The sequence below is a fragment of the Salvelinus alpinus genome, chromosome 18, assembly GCF_045679555.1.
Source record: "Salvelinus alpinus chromosome 18, SLU_Salpinus.1, whole genome shotgun sequence".
In the NCBI taxonomy this organism is placed as follows: domain Eukaryota; kingdom Metazoa; phylum Chordata; class Actinopteri; order Salmoniformes; family Salmonidae; genus Salvelinus; species Salvelinus alpinus.
The window spans coordinates 11,227,106-11,250,479 of NC_092103.1; the positions used below are offsets into that span (position 1 = coordinate 11,227,106).

At 42.5% G+C, this 23,374-nt stretch overlaps 2 protein-coding genes across 7 annotated transcripts in view; both read right to left on the bottom strand.

Annotated features, from left to right (window-relative positions):
• Positions 1-2,162: 2,162 nt before the first annotated feature.
• LOC139543702 (cyclin-dependent kinase 2-associated protein 1-like) lies at positions 2,163-4,387 on the bottom strand. Its single transcript, XM_071350038.1, has 4 exons — positions 4,154-4,387; positions 3,460-3,563; positions 3,183-3,309; positions 2,163-3,022 (listed from the first exon to the last, which is right to left on the bottom strand). The coding sequence occupies exons 1-4, from the start codon at positions 4,218-4,220 to the stop codon at positions 2,955-2,957; spliced, it is 366 nt and encodes a 121-aa protein (XP_071206139.1). The 5' UTR covers positions 4,221-4,387; the 3' UTR covers positions 2,163-2,954.
• Positions 4,388-6,071: 1,684 nt separating this feature from the next.
• Positions 6,072-23,374, bottom strand: part of LOC139543703 (protein strawberry notch homolog 1-like) — a 28,069-nt gene continuing 10,766 nt past the window's right edge. For 4 of the 6 annotated variants that reach the window (XM_071350044.1, XM_071350039.1, XM_071350040.1 and 1 more), the window contains 17 exons: positions 23,120-23,217; positions 21,805-21,950; positions 19,001-19,201; positions 18,735-18,923; positions 18,398-18,567; positions 15,844-15,975; positions 15,173-15,308; positions 14,776-14,888; positions 14,596-14,667; positions 14,416-14,515; positions 10,430-10,504; positions 10,185-10,331; positions 9,759-9,853; positions 9,542-9,628; positions 8,547-8,761; positions 8,198-8,391; positions 6,072-7,963 (listed from right to left, as the gene is read on the bottom strand). In XM_071350044.1, coding sequence (XP_071206145.1) covers positions 7,821-7,963; positions 8,198-8,391; positions 8,547-8,761; positions 9,542-9,628; positions 9,759-9,853; positions 10,185-10,331; positions 10,430-10,504; positions 14,416-14,515; positions 14,596-14,667; positions 14,776-14,888; positions 15,173-15,308; positions 15,844-15,975; positions 18,398-18,567; positions 18,735-18,923; positions 19,001-19,201; positions 21,805-21,950; positions 23,120-23,217 — 2,313 coding nt within the window. In that variant the 3' untranslated portion in view covers positions 6,072-7,820. The remainder of the gene's footprint in view (positions 7,964-8,197; positions 8,392-8,546; positions 8,762-9,541; positions 9,629-9,758; positions 9,854-10,184; positions 10,332-10,429; positions 10,505-14,415; positions 14,516-14,595; positions 14,668-14,775; positions 14,889-15,172; positions 15,309-15,843; positions 15,976-18,397; positions 18,568-18,734; positions 18,924-19,000; positions 19,202-21,804; positions 21,951-23,119; positions 23,218-23,374) is intronic. The other 2 variants (XM_071350045.1, XM_071350043.1) reach the window with 1 other exon arrangement.

Genomic DNA, 23,374 nt, shown 5'->3' on the forward strand with positions numbered 1-23,374 from the left:
GGTGTGGGACCATTTCAGGTCATCAGTGATGTGCATGCCAAGGAACTTTAAGCTTTTGACCTTCTCCACTGTGCCTGTTGATGTGGATGGGGGCGTGCTCCCTCTTCTGTCCCTGTTGTCCACGATCAACTCCTTTTCGTTTTTTAGGTTGAGTGAGAGGTTATTTTCCTGGCACCAGTCCGCCAGCGTTATAACCTCCCAGTAGGCTGTCTTATCGTTGTTGTTGGTAAACAGGCTGTCATCAGCAAACTTGAAAATTTAGATGGTGTTGTGCGTAGCCACGCATTCATGGGTGAACAGGGAGTACAGGAGAGGGCTGATCATCAAATCAAATTTATTTATATAGCCCTTTGTACATCAGCTGATATCTCAAAGTGCTGTACAGAAACCCAGCCTAAAACCCCAAACAGCAAGCAATGCAGGTGTAGAAGCACGGTGGCTAGGAAAAACTCCCTAGAAAGGCCAAAACCTAGGAAGAAACCTAGAGAGGAACCAGGCTATGAGGGGTGATGGACCCATCATACAGCCCTGGGTCACCTTCTTGTTGAGGGTCAGTGTGATGGATGTGTTGTTTCCTACTCTCACCACCTGGGTTTGGCCTTCAGGAAATCTAGGACCCAGTTGCACAGGGAGCAAGCATTCTCACATAGGTATTCCTCTTGTCAAGGTGTGATACGGTGGTGTGCAGTGCAACAGCGATTGCGTCGTCCGTGGATCTGTTGGTAAGGTATGCAAATTGTAGTGGGTCTTTGGTGTTGGGCAAGGTGGAGGTAATATGGTCCTTGACTACCCTCTCAAAGCACTTTATGATGACAGAGGTGAGTGCTACGGGGCGATAGTCATTTAGTTCCGATACCTTAGCTTGCTTGGGTACAGGAAAAATGGTGGACATTTTGAAGCAAGTAGGGACAACAGACTGGGATAGGGAGAGGTTGAATATGTTCGTAAACACCCCAGACAGCTGGTCTGCACATGCCAAAAGGCCCAATGCAGCTGTTTTTCTATCATTTCTGGGTAACAATTAAGTACATAACTGTAATAGATGTATTAAAATTGACAAAAATAACTTTTTTTAGCAAAAAACTATTTCTCAAGCAAGAATTTTGTTGACACTGTCTGGGAGTGGTCTGAGTGGGGAGGGAAAAACAGAAAAGTTGTTATTGGTTTAGGTTTGGAACTCTCTTTGTTATTTGTCGATAAACCAATTTACTGCACGGTGATGTCACCGTGGAAAGCCGAAACTCCCGCCCATGCAAACCTGCTGATTACAAGGTCCTGTGTAGATTGTATTTCCCTGTATTATCAGGAAATAACACAGATCAATTTTCACACTTTTACAGTGTTAGTTTCATCAGCTGTTCTACAATATCATATATAACACAAGAAAAAATATTTTTAAAGAGGCATTAGAAGACAAAAAGGATCCATCTAACGCATTTAGTGTGTCATCATAGTGGTCTCTGACTTGTGGTCATAGAATTGCTTAGATGGAACAAACTTAAACTTCTCCTTTTTTCAATGATAAATTGAATGTCATTGAGAAAACGGAAAGGTGTCAATGTATTTTTTTTTTTTACAAACATCCTTTCTGAAATTAAAGTATTCCAATAAGTAATCATCTAGTTTTTCAAAAGTATCTAATGTGATTACAATATTTTTGCTGGTAATGTAACTGATTGGTTAGTAAAAAATAAAATATCAGATTACATGTAATCAGTTACTCCCCAACATAGTCTGCGATTGTAACATTGATAGCTACTGAATGTGTCTTACCTAGTTAAATCCCGTATTTATGGTAAATACTCAAATGTCTCTCGGACCCATTATCCTAGACTACATCATGTATTTGTTCGTCACCAGTTCAAATAGTGCTTGTTTTAGTCTTGCTGTACGGGTTACGCAATGTTCAAGGAATGAATCACTGTAGATAAGACTAAATCAGTGGGTCTGCTGTACTGCTATTGCCCAGATATCTCCATCATATTCCCTCTTTTCAACCAAGACTAGCTTTAACCTTACACGGACTGTCTACTATCTCAATATTGACCTTCTAATCTATTCAACTGGGGACATAGAACCTTACCTCTCAGGAGAAAAATATGGATTATGAGACCACTTGGATTATTTTAACACATTTTCACATTAATTTCAAAACAATGACATTTGTATTGAAAATACATTTTATTACACTGAGTAATAAATACATACAAAGATGCAAGTGTAACAGAGGTCAGTGTGCTGCTAACAGCTTAGCTTCCTCCACTGTCCGACTGCCCCATACTGGGCTAGAACCAGTGATCCTCTGCTTCTCAACGCACGTGACCGCCCTCCTTGTAAACGTGCAAACCGATTATTGAGCCATACTAAAAGGTACACCTTGGATGGCTCCATCGGCGACAATTCCAACTAGCTGTGGAGTGAGTTTACGGTATGTTCTTAACTCCTACATAAGAGCATATATCATTAATATCAAAAAAAGAACCTCAACATGAATGAACCAACGTATTTGGCACTTTTCTGTCCTTCACTTGTTCACCCGTGTGTTAAAAGGGTCTGGAATTCAGACCAAAGTCTATCAAAAAGAGTTAATCTCCTAAATCTAACCCTGTACAAACCATGCAATGTCGACAATTAAACAAAGGCCATGGTTGACCTGTACATTTGCATGCAAAAATCACTATTTGTTATAAATATGAAGACGGGAAAATGTGACCCCAAAAAGGGGCATGAAGAAAAAACAAATCCTTCTAATTCTGAATTCTATTCTGGTGTCCCCTCTCCCTCCCTTTCTCAAATCTTAACCTTTCAGAAACATTTTCTTGACCTTTTTAACCATCCCTTGATTTGAATTTGTATTCCTATTTTTAGAGGATGTGCCATGCAGTAGTCTTTTACATGGTGAGTGAGAGTGTTGGGTGTTGGTTCTTCTGCAGGAGAGGGTAATATTTCTGTAGCTAGGACCTGGCATTTCTCTCAGTCTCTGCCAAGCACTCCCGCACCAGTCCCCTGGCATGGATGATACCTTTGGGGAAGAGGACACACCAAAATGAACAGTCAATCACTGACTGATAACTCTCTAACCAAGTTAGGAATAGGAAGAGGACTATTGTATAGTCTAGAATATGCAGTTTGTTTCAACACACAATATAAGTATTGTATTAGTACAGAGGTTTCCACATTACCTCGTTTTAGTCTCTCCATGGCGCTCTTGCTGCCGGCGTAGGTGGGCCGGATCTCCTTCCCCAGCTCCTCGATGATGGCCAGCAGCTCTGAATACTTACTCTGGGGCAACTGGCTGCCGCTGGATCCCTGCACACAGGGACAGGAGAGAGACAGATTACCAAAGGAGATACAATTAATTTGTAACAATTTATTTCTAATAACATGGCAATTTTATTTCCTGCATTGTAGAAGTAGCAGACGCAATGTGGGTGTCTTTCGGTCTGTGAATTCCTGTACCTGTGAGAAGCCCAAGGAGGGCGGTGCGTAAACGTCATTCACCAGCGGCCTGTAGGACTGCAAAGTGGCCAAGTTGGCTGCAGACGGAGACTGGATGTTTCCAACTGTTGGGAGACAAATACAAACACATCTAGGGTCAAATATATTACAGTTAAGCAGATAGTATAAAACAGGAGGAAAATAAGTTAATACAAATTCTACATATTGCATGTTCACATCGCCAACAATGCCCACAGTTGTAGTGGGCATGTTCTTCCCAATGCAATAAGCGTTGTCAAACACTAGATGTCCTCGAAGGGTCATAAAATAATACCCTAGCAGATCAATCAACAGCTCCGCGAGAGAATATCATGGAGGAAGCGGAAAAGGGCTGACTTAAGAAGCCAAAGTGATACATTTGTGTCACAATGTAACGATACCCTCCAGGACAGAATAGGACACAGAACGGGGATTATTTTTCGAAACATAAGGAATTTCACACCTCTGTCCTTGTTTAGACGATGCATATGAGGATGGGGCTTTTTTTACATTAGTAATAATGGCGGATATGAATTAGCCTAGCTCTCAGGATCTGACCCTATATATATAACTGGACAAAAACTACAGTCTTTCTGCAGGTATTCTCCGAAACCCCGGTTTTAACACTCGATTTAGCGGTTGGATGGTTGGATTTTAACCGATATTTTTCTCTTACCCTGGTTCCCGGAAGTTCCTGGAATGTGCTGGTGGACATTGGGTTTGTAAGACATTCCCAGAGACATAGTAAATTAAAGAAATAAATTTGACCCGAAATTCGGTGAAGCGTCTGTCTCTCACTTTTTGTTTACAGCAACGGCACCCGGCAAATATGGCCGTCACTTTATATTGACACCCACAATGCACATATTCTATCACCACAATAGTCAATTTGGGATAATCTGACCTAAAATGCTTCAAACAGATTTAAGTACATTTTAAAATATTCCTACATTTTATATTTAAAATTACATTAATAATTCACGTTGGCTCCCCCCCCCCTTTCCTCTTTTTATTGAAATGCACAGTGAATCCTCCAGCTACACAGAACACATGAGCAACTTTGTTGCCATATCTCTGGACCACGTGGAACTTACATTTTAGTCGAATTTCAAGCGTAATGGACCATGCAACTATTTCATGAACTTGAACATTTATTAATTTTTCTCAATTCCATTACTCCGGAAAACGAAATAGTCAAAAGTTTTAAACAATATAATTTGCCTATAAAAGCTCCTACAACATGTGATACTAGTGTGTGTAAAGTCTCGCCTATAAAGACCCAACCAGTTAAACTGATCCTCAGATGGTGACTCACGCAACAGTATTGCTTTTGCTCGGCAACACTTATTTATGCCTTTACTAGACTATGGGGATATTTTATATATGAATGCTTCCGCTCAGTGTTTGAGATCAATTGACACTCTTTACCATGGCACTTTGAGATTTATTTTAAACTTCAAAACCCTTACGCACCACTGCACTTTGTATACCAGGGTTGGCTGGCCTTCTCTAGTCACTCGTAGGCTCAGTCACTGGTATACTTTTATTTACAAAGCCATTTTGGGTTTACTACCTTTTAATTTGGGCATTTTTATTGTTCAGAAATGTGGTGGGTACTCTCTTCGTTCGCTGGACTTTATCCTGCTAACTGTTCCAAATGTCCGAACTGAATTTGGTAAAAGGGCTTTTATGTAGTCTGCGCCATCGTCTTAGAACACCTTACAAAATACTTTTAAACTGGAAGAACTTGTCCCGATTGGTGTTTTTAAATCACTGATGAAGGATTTTGAGGCTGATTCCCTGACCTGTCAATGGTTTTTAATTTGCTGTTTTTGATTTTGTTATACTCTTGTGAATTCAATGGTTTTTACTAGATTACTTGCAGTTTTTCATGTTGTCTGTCTAATTTTTGTAATGACTTGGTGCTGCCCATCGTGGCCAGGACGCTCTTGAAAAAGAGATTTTAAATCTCAATGAGCCCTTCCTGGTTAAATAAATAAACTTACTGGTAGTAGACCACCACAGCAGAACGGAAGAGGATATGAAACAGAAAACAAACTACATTTAAGATAACCCGTCTGTCTGGGGAATGCATCCATTGTTCACACTTTCCCCTCCCAGAATATCCCTCTGCTCTAATTATTAACAGCAGAAATCTCCACTACAAGGCATGTGCACTGGAAGCCCTTCTGAACTTTCTCCCGTCCAAGCTGTTATTTGGCCCGTGCTGATACGATGTAACGCCTCTCCAATTCGAGATGACGCGGTCAGTCTCTTGACCATTGGTGGGCCGGCAGTGGACACGTTCTATGCCCCAATCATAATTTTCAGTGTCATTATCCATAGGAAGTTGTGGAAAAGTACAGACCCAAGTGATGGCCTGAGCTCTAAACACAAAAAAGTAGTGGGGACATCATTGGCACAGAGTGATGATGCTTTAACAAACATGTCTTAGGCATTTATAATATGCTCCTTTCATTAATAGCTCTAAATCTTGTTATGACTACAGAGTACATACAGTGCATAATAAAAAGTTGAACAATAAGTATATACAAATATATATCAGGAATAAAAAATAAAAAAGTGAAACTGGATTCAAACTTTCTCCTTGGATTTATTGGTCATATGCAAGAGGTAGAAATCTTGCACTCAGTTAAATCATTTAATACAGATTATTTGTACAAATCAGTCCGAAGTGCAACTCGTGCAAGGATGAAACACTGTCCCAAGTGTTTAACAAACGACTATAAGCAAAAAACATCTTTCCAGATATGACAATATACACATTGGTATACCAAAAGGAGTATCCTAAACTCAACAGGCTGACCGTCATAACTTCTTACAGCACTCTAAACCAAGAAAAGCTTTTAGAAAGTCTTCAGCCCCCCCTGTGAATCATGTCTCAAGTGATGGAAAACTGAAATCAGATGTAAAATTAACAGAGGTCAAGCAGTAATGTTGCTGACTGGGGGAGAACGGAGGTTAGATTCCAGTTCAGAATCAGTGAGGGAACAAGTGCCCAACCCCCAAAACCCAATGCCGCTGACCCCTAGGTACTTCATGGATATCTAAAGGATCAGATAGATATGAGTGAATATGCCAATGAGATCCACCTCATCCTCCAAGGTGCTATCGTTACCACATTGGATACACCTATCCAATCTACACCAGCACATACAGAAGGTAGAAGCGGTCGGTTTGGAATTCAGCAACAAACTCTTTCTTGAATACTAACTTTTACTGTAGCAGTATTAAACAGCTTGTATCGACAAACAAGATCTATGACCTTCCAAGTACAGTTGTATAATACCACTCCAGGATTGTTATCTGCTGTAGTTTGCCGTAGAGTTTGATAGTACAAGATGTTGAATCTGATGCCACATTAAAACAACCCGTTCCTGAAAATCTTTTGAATGCAGAGGAATTAATTTAGGAAAATAAACAGGTATTTTAAACCATGCAGTCACAGTACTTAATAGTCAAGCTGTAAAAACAACTGCAGGTTTATGGGATACACTTTTGTTAGTCAATGAAATTACACCCCATTAGCTATATGGTGCACAACGTACAGGTAGTGCGCCATCTAGGGAATAGGGTGGCATTTTCGATTCATCGACAGTGAGAGTAGTTGTCATGCCTGAGACTTGAGTCATGAGTAATTACTCAAATGAGGCAAGAAAGCAGTTGGTGTGCGTAGTCATGCATCTCAGGTAGACAGATTAGAAAATGTCAGTTTGCTTAAAAAAAAAAAAAAGGGTCACTGTAAAGCTTAACGAACCCCTGAGCACTGACCTGTCACCAGTAGAAAACAAAAACCTAGGTGACGCCCACCCCAGCTTTCAGTACAGAAGGCAGTGGTAGGAACAAGTCACCAACAGAAAGCACAGGGCACGTTTACAGAGCTTAGAGGGGGAGGAAAGAAAACAGAAAAACAGTCAGGCGTTATAATTATGCCTCTCTTCTCCACTGACATGCGTCCTCTCCCCCCTTTATCACCACAGCCTCTCCTAAATCTTCAGCTCTGAATCTCAGAGGAATAATAGTAGTCAAGCCAACTCCGAGCGAGACAGTCTCTTCTTTGGACATAAACCCTGAAATCTTAACACTGCCACCGCGGTTAAGCTACAGGGAGAACCACAACTCAGCGCTCGCAGCACCTCAGGAGGAACGGAGAAGGAGCTAGGGAGAATGGGGGGGGGTGCTGCTGCTGTCGTGCCACAGTGCGGAGGTGGAGATCCAGATAGAAATATAGTTGTATCCCATCAGGTCGGGTTAAGAACCCAGGGCTTAGAGGCAGAGATGGGGTCGGAGCCCATCAGGTCGGACTGGGTGATGAACCCATGCTATGTGTTGTGTACGTGGCTGAGGCTCTGAGGGTGCAGCTGCTGCCACTTCTGCTGCTGCTGAACAGCCAGTTGCTGAGACTGGTCAGATGACGACAGGATGTTGGTCAGAGGAGAGACGCAGTTCGCTGGAATGATCAGGCCTGGACACAAGAGACGGAAAGAGATAGGAAATAACCACATTTGCTAGCGTCCACGTAGTCCAACCTCATTTTAACAACTGTTCATTTAAAATGTCACTTGTTGGGGAGGAGAGGGAGCAGCTTCTACTTTGGTAGAATACTCCTCCGGTAAAATACATTAAAGGGAACAATTTCAAAAGCGCAAAAGAAAATATTCTGCCCAAAACTCTTCAAAGACTTCCAGCATCAACTTACCCACGATCCTCTGCCCGTCCTCTGTCCTGAGGCGGACGATTTGCATCTTAACATTGGTTCCGCTGACGGAGGCCAGGACCCCCTCCACCTTGGTCCACACGCTGAGCACAGAGCCACACAGCACGTAGTACGTCCTGCAGCGCAGACCCACCTCACACTGCAGACCCACTGACGCCTTCTTACAGTTACCACGCCTGGAGGGAGGAGACAGGGTTTATAAACACACGATTCACCTCTTTCCTGACTAGTTCATACAACTATACTAGCAAAGCGCAAGACCGGATAGTGAACTTGATGACTCCGCCAAAACCACCACTACAACTTCAGTCATTGGAGAAACAGCACCTACCAGTATGCATGAGCGCAGATCTCAGCTGAAGACTTGTACTGGTCAATCCAGTGCTGTTTGGCATCATCTGAGAGAACCTTTTTACACTTCTTCTTGATGTCAGCGTAGGCTTCCAGTTTAAGCTGTTTTCCCGTGTTAGGTCTATAGACCAGGAACAGCCTCTTCTTACTGTTCACCTCCTGCACCAAGATGGCCGTCTTCTTGTTGTTCCTTATCTAGGAATCAGCAAAATACAGCAGTGTTACAACTAGAGTTTTTTTGTTTTACAATGTTCTTAGATACATTTTATGGCACAAAAAATATATACAAACGTAAGCAAGGTTTGAAATGATTGTGCTTTAGTCAAATATTATATACGTTTGGGCTTCTTGTGTCCAATTCAGTCTACAATTTGTATTTCTTTTTTGTAATTCTTAACCCCTTTTTTCTCTCCAATTTCGTGATTACGATCTTGTCTCATCGCTGCAACTCCCCAACATGCTCGGGAAAGGCGAAGGTCGAGTCATGCGTCCTCCGAAACATGACCTGCCAAGCTGCGCTTCTTAACACCCGCTCGCTTAACCCAGAAGCACCAATGTGTCGGAGGAAACACCGTTCACCTGACGACCGATGTCAGCCTGCAGGCGCTCGGCATGCCACAAGGAGTCGCTAGAGCACAATGAGCCAAGTAAAGCCCCCCCCCCGGCCAAACCCTCGCCTAACCCGGACGACGCTGGGCCAATTGGTGCGCCGCCCTATGGGACTTGCGGTCACAGCCGGTTGTGTGGGATCGGATCCTAGGCTGTAGTGACGCCGCAACACTGCGATGCAGTGCCTTAGACTGCTGAGGCACTCAGGAAGCCCTACACATTTCGAATTACGTTCCGGCCACCTGACCAGCAGTTCAAGAAAAAAATTAATCTTCCCGTGGCTGAATCTAGTTGATGATCCCCGATGTAAGAGTTTGCCAAACTCAGTTGAGAAGACATGAAAAAGTCTTGTTGGTCTTTTGGTACCTGTACATAAAAGCCATCATCTGGTCCACTCTGCTCGGCCCAGGCGTGGGTGGCATCCTCCCAGGACATGCCTCTCTCCACACTCACCTGACAGACAACAGAGACAGTATTTACAACATGGAAAATGGCTACCAGTCCATTGGAGATGTAAGATAAGAATTCCAGGTTAAACCAGTTTCTGTTGTCGCCTAGTGGGAAAAACAACGGCCAGTCGTACCGTGTAGAGCTCCACATGTCCTGAGGTGGAGTAACCTGGGGTCAGGAACTTCTTGGCTTCAATCTTCTTCACCTTCTCATCCCCAGAACCCAGGTCTACAAGACAAGATAAACACCGTTCTAATCAGTTGTATAATACTGCAGGTGTCATTCCCAGTATAGTCCCCCATTCCCAGTATAGTCCCCCATTCCCAGTATAGTCCCTCATTCCCAGTATAGTCCCTCATTCCCAGTATAGTCCCTCATTCCCAGTATAGTCCCTCATTCCCAGTATAGTCCCTCATTCCCAGTATAGTCCCTCATTCCCAGTATAGTCCCTCATTCCCAGTATAGTCCCTCATTCCCAGTATAGTCCCTCATTCCCAGTATAGTCCCTCATTCATCTGATTTAACAGAAGAAGAAAAAAAAGTTCCTCTCCAGTCTTACCCAGTATGCCCATGTCGTAGCGTCCGTTCTTCTTGGCGTTCTGTATGACAGCTGCCAGAGTGTCAGAGAAGTACTGGAACAGAGCGTTCTGCTCCTGCACTGCCATCCCTAGGATACGGTTCAGGAACTTCCCTATGTTATTGTAGTCTGGGAAGGAGAGGAAAAGTGTTTTGTACAGCAAGAACCGTACAATCTTAGACTTCCTATTGTAATCTGACAAGGCTTAAAGTTCGAGCCAGTCTCACCTTTGTCCAGAGACAGAATCCCTGATCGGTCCTCCACATTGATCAGACCCACTCCGATCAACCCATGACGGATCTCTGCCAGAGAACAGGATGAAGACCAGATCACGTCAGATGAAAGTAAGACCACAGCCACACACCAGATAGGTTAACTCAGTTTTTGGGCTGAGTCATTCAAGTGTGGATAATAGACACTATGAAAGAATCCCCAGTATCAAGCAGGAGAATGCAATTTCCCCTGGCTCAAAATAGGGATGGGCAATTCCACAATAGCAGAATGATGCCGAGACTCCGCATCAAGGACTACCTTCAACAATTTCCACTGGAAAAACGTACAAAAAGAAATGCACTTTAAGTAGTGTTGTCACGATACCAACGTTTTACTATTGATATGATACCAGGCCAAGTATCACGATACCGAGTAGTATCACGATCCCACGGACACGTGTTCCCATTTTGTCAACGTTATGTGCATTTGCCACACAAAAATCTTGTCACTGATATTCACACAATACAACACATATTGAATTAACGTCACACTGTATAATAGAATACTGCAAAGAATCGCTGATTTGCTCATATTTGCAAAGGCCTACCTGTGATTTGTCTGGAAGATTATACATAACGATCTGCATGTCATTGTGGCAATAAGGGGAAAACACTGCATGAACCCTTCTTTACTCTTCAGTTAACAGACACACTCAGTCTCCCTCTCTCCCACAAACACACTGCTCTCGCCCAAATGTCAAGTCACCAAAACAGAATTTAAGGCGTACCAGAAATACACAGAACAAAAATAAAAACGCAACAATTTCAAAGATTTTAGTGAGTTACAGCGCATATTCGGAGAATCAGTTAATTGAAATAAATTCATTAGGCCCTAATCTATGGATTTCACATGACTGGGAATACAGATATGCATCTGTTGCTCACAGATACATAAAAGTAGTGGCGTGGATCAGAAAAATCAGTCAGTATCTGGTGTGACCACCATTTGCCTCATGCAGCACAACATTTCCTTCACATAGTTGATTAGGGTGTTGATTGTGGCCTATGGAATGTTGTCCCACTCTTCAATAGCTGTGCGAAGTTGCTGGATACTGGTGGAAACTGGAACACGCAGTCATAGACATTGATCCAGAGCATCCAAAACATGCTCAACGGGTGACATATTTGGTGAGCATGCAGGCCATGGAAGAACTGGGACATTTCCAGCTTCCAGGAATTGTGTACAGATCCTTTGCGACATGGAGCTGTGCATTGTGGCAATATGGTGATTGCAACAGAACGACAATGGGCCTCAGGATCTCGTCATGGTATCTCCGTGCATTCAAATTGCCATCAATAAAATGCAATTGTGTTCATTGTCTGTACTTATGCCTTGCCCCATGGTGGCAGTGGGGCTCTCTGTTCACAACGTTGACGTCAGCAAATCACTCACCCAGACAACGCAGTACATGCCGTCTGCCATCTGCCCGGTATAGTTGAAACTGGGACTCATCCTTAAAGAGCACAAACTGGAGAAGGTGAGCATTTTCCCTCTGAAGTCGGTTACAACGCCGAACTGCAGTCAGACGACGAGCACGCAGATGAGCTTCCCTGATTTGGTTTGACAGTTTTTGCATACATTTTTTTCGGTTGTGCAAACTGACAGTTTCATCATCTGTCCGGGTGGCTGGTCTTAGAAAATCCAGCAGGTGAAGAAGCCAGATGTGGAGCTCCTGGGCTGGCGTGGTTACACGTGATCTACAGTTGAGGCCGGTTGGACGCACTGCCAAATTCTCTAAAACGACACAGCTTTACTATAAAGTTGTAAGCATGTCTGTCGCGAACCTGTGCTCTATTTTTCCTCTCGGTCACTCAGGCTGCGTGACAGCAAACTTGCAAAGCATACTCAGACTGGCCTATGCGATTGGTTATACCAGGTGATGAAATTATACAAATGTATCAACTTTGATCACTCTGCGCGCTGCACCAATCTATCAAATGCACGTATCCCCCACCCGCCATCACGGCCAAATTACAGTACCAGTCAAAAGTTCGGACACACCTACTCATTCAAGGGTTTTTCTATATTTGACTATTTTCTACATTGTAGAATAATAGAGAAGACATCAAAACTTTGAAATAACACATGGAATACGGAAGCGCAAACCAGAAGGGATGGCATATCGCTGCAGAATGCTGTGGTAGCCATACTGGTTAAGTGTGCCTTGAATTCTAAATAAATCAGACTGTGTCACCAGCATAGCACCTCCAGAGCATCATACCTCCTCCATGCTTCACGGTGGGAAACACACATGCGGAGATCATCCGTTCACCTTCTCTGGGTCTCACAAAGACATGGCGGTTAGAACCAAAAATCTCAAATTTGGACTCATCAGACCAAAGGCCAGATTTACACTGGTCTAATGTCCAGTGTTCGTGTTTCTTAGCATCCTTTAGTAGTGGTTTCTTTGCAGCAATTCAACCATGAAGGCCTGATTCACAGTCTCCTCTGAACAGTTGATGTTGAGATGTGTCTTGTTACTTGAACTCTGAAGCATTTATTTGGGTTGCAATCTGAGATGCAGTTTACTCCAATGAACTCATCCTCTGCAGCAGAGGTAACTCTGGGTCTTCCTTTCTTGTGGCGGTCCTCATGAGAGCCAGTTTCATCATAGAGCTTGATGCTTTTTGCGACTGCACTTGAAAAACTTGAAAAGTTATTAACATTTCCGGATTGACTGACCTGTCTTAAAGTAATGATGGACTGTCGTTTCTCATTGCTTATTTGAGCTGTTCTTGCCATAATATGGACTTGGTCTTTTACCAAATAGGGCTATCTTCTGTTTACCACCCCTACCTTGTCACAACAACTGATTGGCTCAAACGCATTAAGAAGGAAAGAAATTCCACAAATGTAACTTTTAACAAGGCACACCTGTTAATTTAAATGCATTCCAGGTAACTACCTCATGAAGCTGGTTGAGAGAATGCCAAGAGTGTGCAAAGCTGTCATCAAGGCAAAGGGTGGCTACTTTGAAGAACCTGAAGTTTAAAATATAAAGTTTGTTGAACACTTCTTTGGTTACTACATGATTTCATGTGTTATTTCATAGTTTTGTGCGGACGAAGAGAAACAGGTGAGCGATGGCTGGTAGGGGATGTGGCTGGTAGGGGATATGGCTGGCTCATTACACGGGAGATGTGCATGAACTTGAAATACATTATTGGACTTGCGCATGCATACAAGAGACTGGATGTTGTTGCTTAAAATGTATAAACAAAAAAACTGGACTACATAAACCTTATATAACCGGCGCTAGCCGGTTCTTTAGATCAGTAGGGCTGAAAAATGTGGTAGTATCATATGAAACGGTACTACGGTATTCTAGAATGATGTTATCATAACGTTTTGGTACCGTGATATGGCATCTATAGACAAAGGTCTCAATGCAATATTTTCCAGACTAGGTAGCTATTGTCCAATAAACATTCACGTGGGCGTGTTCTGGCAAATAAATGCATATAAAACAGTCAAGAATATTCGTATTGTAACAAAACTTGGTAAACATGTTGCACACACTGTCAAGACTACATATGCAAGAACATTCATATCGACCAGAGTGGCGCTATAACGGGCACATGTTTATGTCTCGTGATCTGTTTGACTCAGAATGATGAAATTTGGCACACATGCTCAGGGATAAGAGTCTAGCTAACCCACGCAATCTCAGACAACATTGGCCTGAATTTGACTAAAACTTGGGTGAATGACACGTCTTGCCATAGAGATTCTTCAATTACAATTTTTTTGTGATTGCCCCAAGGCTGCATCATTAGTGGGGGACAGCATTTTTACTGTTGCCTTGTTTAACTTGCCAATTATTGGGTTTTGTTTGGTATACATCTTAAAGTTAACATCTGAGTCTTAGCATCATTCTGTTACCAAGGAATTGCCCGGACATAAATCCTATGACTGGACAGATCTTGAAATACAGACACACCTTTGTAGAAATCCCCTTCGAAGTCCGAAGGAGGATTCACTAACGGAGAGTCCAGGTTGACAATAGACTTCATCACGATCTCCAGTGCATTTCTGCCATACTGTGGAGTGGAGCAGAAAGTTAGAAACTGAACCCTACACACACACACACAGCGTGTTCCTATGTGGTGTATCTACTTACTTTGTTGTCGAAGTTGAACCTGCTGAGATCTCTTGTCTCTGTTGCTCTTCTGTCTCCATGCGTGAGGGCACCCTGTGGAATACACAGATCACATGTAGCATCAGCAGCCAAACATGGGGGATAATGTCCATATTTTCAACTAGTCAGCTCAATTGAACCACTGACAGGACAGGTTCTTACCAGGCTCTCCAGTCTCTTGGCCACAATGGAGGCAAACCTCTGTTCCCCAGCCAGCTCAGAGATGAGGAACACGTACTCTGGAGCCGTCACCTGGTTAGACCTGTGGGTCCTCCCTGAGAGAGAGGGAACGAGATGTCAGACAATGGTAGCATTGAGCAGAACACACATTGCATTATTCTAAATACCTACATACCTACTATTCCCATAGTAACAGAGTGGAAACCCTCAGAGACATGCCAGGTAAATTAAGTAAAATAAGCCACATTATTGAGAGACAAGTAAATCCCACAAGATTAGAGTGAAGACAGATTTTATTTCTATAGCATTTTTCACAAAAGTCTCAGTGCTTCAGATTGTATGGGAGTAATGAAACCACAGCCAGAGAAATATTTCTCACCAAACTGCTGTATGGCTCTGTCTGCACTCCAGGGCAGCTCCAGGGTCATGTGGACCCTCCTCCTCTGGTTCTTCACCCGCCGGTCAGCCTGCAGGGAGATACCGGAGCTAGCCGCCTCCGAGATGATGGCTATGTTCTGGAGAGGGAGGAGAACAAGGTTAGGAATGGTTCTGTGCTATGGTTTGTGAACAATATATTCAACTGATGCTATATATTTGTGACTCAAACAAGGAGACTGAGCAACAACCTACATTTCTCAAGTCATTGTGCTTGTACCCCTCGCCTAAGACAGAATTATGGTGTATTACTTTTCCCTCCTCCCATGTCCTTCTCTCAGGTAGCCTAGCATATAGAGAAGTTGGCTCGGGGCTTTACCTCTCATAGCAGTACGGCATCCCTGGAGCAAATTAGGGTTAAGTGCCTTGCCCAAGGGCACAGAGATCATTCACCAGTAATTGAAAGGTCAATGGTAAAAAAAAAAACAGAGCAAACAAGGTATATAAAAAGAAAATCTGCCAATGTGCCCTTGAGCAAGGCACTTAACTCTAATTTGCTACAGGGGCACCATACTACTATGGCTGACCCTGTAAAACACCACATTTCACTGCACCTACACGGTGTGTGACAATTAAACATTTGTTTCTCCCATTTCTCTCCCAGTCCTCCCTTACTTTCTCTCCGTCCATGAACCTCTGTTTCTCTGTGAGGTTGAGGATCTCCACAGGAACATCCAATTCAGAGCGTGACTCGTAAGAGATGCTGCCGTCGTCGTTACTGACCACCCGACCTTTACGGCCTGTCATCTGGAATACGGCAGAGACAATGTGGGAACAAAACAAAAAGGATAAAAAGAAACGTAAAGATAGTGAAAAAGGTCCAAATGTTGCTACCTACATTCTGGTTAGCGTTGTGAAGCATAAACAAAATAAACATGGAACACGTTGACACACACCAAAAGCTGGGACTCAGATCTTGAGGATGTATTATTTGCCTCCCTGTGACCTACTGTTATTCATCACCAGCCCCAAGCGTCAACATTTCTATTTTACACAACGTTTACACCAAACATCTTACAAGGTAAGCTTCTATTTGGACTGTGTTGGAGCTAATGCTACATGGGGCATATCAAATTAATCCTTACTAGCCTATTGCCAATGTCATCTGATGATGTAGGACTTAAATGGCAACATCGAGTGACCATCTTCGCGCATCAAAAATATGACGTCGCCTGCTTACGCGCTGTAGGCATCTATTACACAGGGGACTGGCTACTATGGCACCTTGACAGTCTTGTAGCCAATGATAAACTTTCCAGGGATATTCCGTTGACCTGGGTGGGACAAAGCAAGGCCTAGAACCTTTTACGCGCAATGCAAACTATTGCTACCTGGCTCAGAGACGAGACGCACCCAGGACACTACATTGTAAACAGATTTCATCTCTTTAGCATACTGGATCCACTTTAAGACTTTTTATAGCCAATTTATTTTTTAGAAGTCGTCTGCTTTTTGTGCTTTGTATTTAGTTTACATAGGCCCATGTAACAAGTAATTTCAATGTTAGACAACTACTTTGGAATTATATATTTTTCATATTAGTTCACTGTCTGCTGTTCTAACTTCAATCCTTGTAACTTGAGGCCACTTAACTCATGGCCATTTGTGGTTCTCAACTCTGCCTTGGTCTCCAAAGTGTTACTGTTTGCATTGTGTGTGTGCTTCACACCTATGTGAGTCGCTTGGGGTTTGGTGTTTTAGTTTAAAGTAGTCGTTTCACAAATTTAGTCAACTGTAATTCTGTGTGTCTTACAACAATACATCCCTTTATTTTATTCACCACAGAGCAGAGGATTTGGATGATAACGTTTGGGAGCCACCCCTTCACAGCAAGCGCCCCCGCCTGTCAAAGTCTTCACCCCCCCACTGCCATGTCAATCACTCTGTCTGATGGTTCTACATTCACTTTTCATAGACCTCTTGAAAAAGGAAATCGAATGAATGGTGCCACAAGCCCCTAACAGAATCGATTTCCCAAAGACCAAGGTAAACGACATGACAAAGACAGCGGAGAGGGGGACCATACGTTGGATCAACACTAACAAACTGCTTTTTGTGAAATGGAAGGACACTAGGGAATTAACCATGCTCACCACACAGCATAAGGCATTCAATAACGACCCTCAAGGAGGGTGAAAATTGCCAATGGGGCACGGGTGAGGACGAATGTCCCTATTCCTGTGAAGGACTACAATGCCAGCATGGGGGGTGTCAACCTATCTGATGCTCTGATGTAGGCTACTACCAGGTCCTCTAAGACCAGAAAGTGGGTTAAGACTTTTTTTTAACCACAAGAGCGTACAAAGCTGTCATGAAGGCAAAGGCTGGCTACTTTGAAGAATCTAAAATATATTTTGATTTGTTTTACACTTTTTTGGTTAATACATGATTAAATGCGTGTTATTTCATAGTTGACGTCTTCACTATTTTTCCACAACGTAGAAAATAGTACAAATAAAGAAAAACCCTTGAATGAGTAGGTGTGTCTTAACTTTTGGTGTTGTTGTTGGTGTTGGTGTTGTAGAAATTACATTGTTTATAGTGAACAATAACGTTTAGGCACATCCAGTGTGCAAAAACAGTGCAATTACCATAGTCGGACACTTTGGAGAGGTTGAAAGGACACTTGAATGTAACCTGGATACCCCATAACACCACCACGTTTGAATGAGGTTGATACGGTAGAGATTGTGTTTTTATACTAAAATAGCATTTAGGGATTGCAAACGTGTAATAGCACTGGAGTTATCTAATTTACAGACATATGCCACTTTGGAGAGGTTTAGGGACACTTGGAAATGTCCCGTGACCACACCTGACTTACTAAAACATCTGCCCATATCTAGTTAGGTTTATCAATCCCATTTTTTCCCCCTGCAATTGTTCACATGTTGTGGAAGCCATCTGATGTGTATCCAGCTCTAGTCATCAATAATTCACACACAAAGATGAAATATAAAGTTGTGTGTGCTTCATCTTGTGTATTTGAACTATGTAACTCCTATCTTCTGATCATTTACTCAATCTCCCAGATGTCTTCCTTCCAAATACACCATGTTTTTGCATGTCAGAATCATGTAATTACACAGGAATAGCAGTTACTTTTGGGTATGTCTATTTAGGCGGAAATCTACATTTTGCCATTACATCTAAGAGGTTAACCCGTTACCTCAGCCACATTGTCCGGTCCTCCCAGCTCGTCTATGAGTTCATCCAGAGTGTTGGGGGGTAGATCCTGAGCCAGCTTCTCCAGCTGGTCCAACAGATCTCTCTTCATCTGCTGAGCATCTTCCACAGCATCCTGACTGGTCATACAGCTGTCATCTGCCTCTACCTTGGCTGATGGAGGGATTAGAGGGAGAGAAGGTAAAAATTACTTTAAAAAAAAAAAAGTGTTGAATATCTTCATCTGCTCATCCTGACTGGTTATACAACCCTAACTCATGCTTTAGAAAATACATAGATGGCAAAAGGGGATTTGCACAGCAGTTCGACACGACACTCACCTATGGCAGGTGTGCTGGAGGTCTTGACTATGGGGGTGGTGAAAGCAGGCCTGATGGAGCCCAGACCAGAGGCTAACAAGGCACTGTGGATAGAGTCTGGGTCAATGCTCTTCTTCTTCTTTGTCTTTTTTTTATTCATCTTCTCCTTGCCTTTCTTCGCCTCTTTCCTCTTTCCAGACAGCCAGGGGTCTAAAAGAGGCAGAAAGTATAAGACAATGTTCGGTAGTAATCAAAAGTCTTAAATATCATCAATCTCCCTTGCTCACCATCCTCCTCATCCTCGCTGGAATCATCCTTGAAGGGGTTGAAGTCATCATCATCTTCTCCCGAGCTGACCGACTTGAAGCTGTCGTCACTCTCCGCATCATCCTTATCAGACTCCTCCGATTCGCTGTCGTCAGAGCTGCTCCCCGACAGACCACCAGACTTTCTCTTCCGCTTCTCTGGTTTCTTTATCTCAGCACCTGCTGGGAGAGAGGGAACATTACCAATTGGTAAACAGCCAAAACACTTAGTCTCCCACAATAAGGCCTTTTTAAAGATTCACTTCTCATATGTGGAACAGTAAGCCAGAACATTACATAAAACACCTAGGATGAGTCACAGGTTCAATGCAAAAACACAGTGTTGGAGAAAAGTAAAAGTGCAATATGTGCCATGTAAAAAAGCTAACGTTTAAGTTCCTTGCTCAGAACATGAGAACATATGAAAGCTGGTGATTCCTTTTAACATGAGTCTTCAATATTCCCAGTTAATAAGTTTTAGGTTGTAGTTATTATAGGAATTATAGGACTATTTATTTCTATTTCATATACTTTTGACTATTGGATGTTCTTATAGACACTATAGTATTGCCAGCCTAATCTCGGGAGTTGATAGGCTTGAAGTCATAAACAGTGCAATGCTTGAAGCACAGTGAAGACCTGCTGGCAAACGCAGGAAAGTGCTGTTTGAATGAATGCTTACGAGCATGCTGCTGCCTACCACCGCTCAATCAAATCAGACTTAATTATAATAAACACACAGAAAGAGCCGTAGGTCATTAATATGGTCAAATCCGGAAACTATCATTTCGAAAACAAAACGTTTATTCTTTCAGTGAAATACGGAACCGTTCTGTATTTTATCGAACGGGTGGCATCCATAAGTCTAAATATTGCTGTTACATTGCACAACCTTCAATGTTATGTCATAATTATGTAAAATTCTGGCAAATTAATTACGGTCTTTGTTAGGAAGAAATGGTCTTCACACAGTTCGCAACGAGCCAGGCGGCCCAAACTGCTGCATATACCCTGACTCTGTTGCACAGAACGCAAGAGAAGTGACACAACTTCCCTAGTTAAAAGAAATTCATGTTAACAGGCAATAGTAACTAAATATGCAGGTAAAAAAAAAATTTTACTTATGTATTGATTTTCAGAAAGGCATTGATGTTTATGGTTAGGTTCATTGGTGCAACGACAGTGCTTCTTTCACGAATGCGCTTGTTAAATCACCCGTTTGGCGAAGTAGGCTGTAACCCTGGCTCCTTGCTGCACTCGCGTAACAGGTGGCTCAGCCTGCGACGCAGTCTCCATGTGGAGTGCAATGTAATTGGCGTAATTGGCGCCTACAGCCAGACGAGAGTTGACTTGGGCGGTAGCTTAGGCTAGTTTTATACCGGTAAAACGAGTTTTTCAACAGCGCATTTCATAAAAATAACCTAGCGAATTACATTGGTTGTCACTTAACAAATAAACCCTTATAATGCACAAGCCATTTTACAAACATTTGAATGCTGAAGGTGACACGCAGATGTGCCAGATCTGGAATAGGCCTACCTCTCGTTGGACAGCGCACAATTGCGCACAGTTTGACAAGGCTACTGGTGTTGTTCGGCATGCAAAATTACTTGTAGATCAATCACTGTCGACCTAATTCCAGTGCCTTCAATTTTTAAATGGTTCACATTTAGATTTTGTCGTCACTGGCCTACACAGAATAACCCATAATGTCGAAGTGGAATCACGTTTTTGGAAATGTTTACTCATAAAAATATGTAAATCTGAAATGTCTTGAGTCAATAAGTATTCAACCCCTTTATTATGGCAAGCCTAAAGAAGTTCAGGAGTAAAAATGTGCTTCACAAGTCACATGGACTCAGTGTCTGCATTAATAGTGTTTAACAGGATTTTTGAATGACCTTCTCTGTACCCCACACATATAATTATCTTTAAGGTCCCTCAGTCGAGCAGTGAATTCAAACAGATTCAACCACAAAGACCAGGGAGGTTTTCCAATGCCTCACAGAGAAGGGCACCTATTGGTAGATAAAAAAAACAAACAGACATTGGATATCCAGATTTTCAAGCAGTGGTGGCTGAATCATGTTATGGGTATGCTTGTAATCGTTAGGGACTGGGGAGCTTTTCCAGGATAATTTTTTTTTAACGAAATGGAGCTAAGCACAGGCAAAATCGTAGAGGAAACCTGGTTCAGTCTGCTTTCCACCAGACACTAGGCGATGATTTCACCTTCAGCAGGACAATAACCTAAAACAAACCTACACTGCAGTTGCTTACCAAGAAGACATTCAAAGTTCCTGAGTACCCGAGATACAGTTGACTTAAATCTACAGCAAGACCTGAAAATTTGACAGAGCTTGAAGAATTTTTACAAATCTTTTTTTAAATTATTATTATTTTTTTTTTATGGGCAAATGCTGCACAATCCAGGTGAGGTATTGACTCAAGGGGGTGTGTATACTTACCTAAATTAGACATTTGTGCATTTCATTTAATAGATCTGCAAAAAAAATCTAAAAACATGTTTTCACTTAGTCATTATGGGCTATTGTGAATAGACGGATAAGAAGGCATTTTGAATTCAGGCTGTAACAAAATGTGGATTTAGTCAAGGGGAATGAATACTTTCTGAAGGCATGGTACAAATTTTGTTAAATCGATTCAAACGTTACGAATCGCAGGTTTCGGTCCCGCGGACCAATGCACTCATATCTTAAACATTTGAAACCAGGACCAATGAGTATCGGTGAATCATTACAACCCTACTGCCTGCCCTCCAGTACCTTTCCTCTTCTTGCCCTTTTGCTCTGCGGCGGCCTCGCTGGGCGATGGCGTCTTCTTGGCCGACAGGTCGATGCCCAGCAGACTGAACAGCTTTTGTCTGTCTGGAGCAGGGAAGTGCTTCTCTATCAAGGACTGCAGAACACCTCTGGGAGGGGAGAGGGCAAACACCTTGTTAGAGATAGTATTAGCATACAGCTAGCTAGCATTATAGCTGTACAATATTAGTCAGAGTTGAGTATTGATAACTGGTCGTGCGATTTGCTCGCAACATTGAGGCGCCATCAGTCGATACTTGTAAAAATGTCAAATCCAAAAACGCTTTCATGTACCTCTTTGGCCTGTACAACTGCACTCCTTCCGTGGGTGAATAAAATGATGACATTTTATTGAATACAACCGACTTTTCCTTAATTTGTGTTGCTCAACTGGAGACGTAGCGGCCTTGACGTACTACGTAATCTGAGATTCAATTGACACAAGCACATTCGTGCTGAGTGAGCATCACAAATGAGGAAAAGGTCTGTGGTTGTATTCGATAAAAGTTTATTTAAAAGTATGAATTTCAGCACCGCAGTTAAGCAAACAGTTACAAGTAAGCGTTATCAGAATAGACATTTGTGCAAGTATCGACTGATGGTGACATAATGTTGCTGCTAGGAAATCATGCAACCAGTTATCAATACCAGCTATAATGATACCACTGGGAAAAAATGCCTTTAAGTCAAACATAACCCCGTTATACACAGTAAAATTGGGGTAACTCTCCATCTGGAGGACTAGGCCACTGTGTGCAGGCTTTTGATCCAGCACTGCTCAAACACACCGAGTCAGCTTAACAAGGTCATGTTGAGCAGTTGATTTGTAGAATCTGGTGTGTTTGAGTGGATTTGGAACAAAAGTCTACACACCTTGTAGCTCTCCTGGCGGTATTATGAGATAAGCTAATGTAATAATCTTACAACCAAATAGTCTAATAAAATAATTCCCTCATTCAGTGAATCGGGTATCAAAGAGCTATACTTCAAAAAGGTTGGAGGGCTCTAGACTGACCTTTTCCAGCACAAAGTAAGACATGAAAGAAGTTAGTTATTTCATCTAACATGTTCAGGGAATGTATAATGGCACACACACATTTGGATAACTCACTAACATCTTGAAAGCACACCTCCAGTATTATTTAATATTTATTTTTGTTTAACGGAAACACTGCAGTCCTCTCCGTTCGCAAAAAAAGACTCCTAAAAGCATTTAAATCAGATTAATTCATTTAAGACGTTAAGGACCAGCGGACTCCCTGCCTGGGTGAAAACTTACTTTGCGGTGGAAACAAAGTCGTTCAGCTCTCCTCCTCCTTCCTCCAAGGCCTCCAGTGTTCTGGCCTCTCCTGTCGACTGAAGACCAATCACGACACACTGCAGAGAGACACAGGCTCTAGTCACACAGTCTGGGTTCACAGAAAAACATACGGGAGAACACCAGTCACCTCCTCTCAAACCAACCACAATACACTAAAACCAATATGCATGTGGCAGTATTCCTAAACTTCTGAAATCCGATGTAAAAAATAAA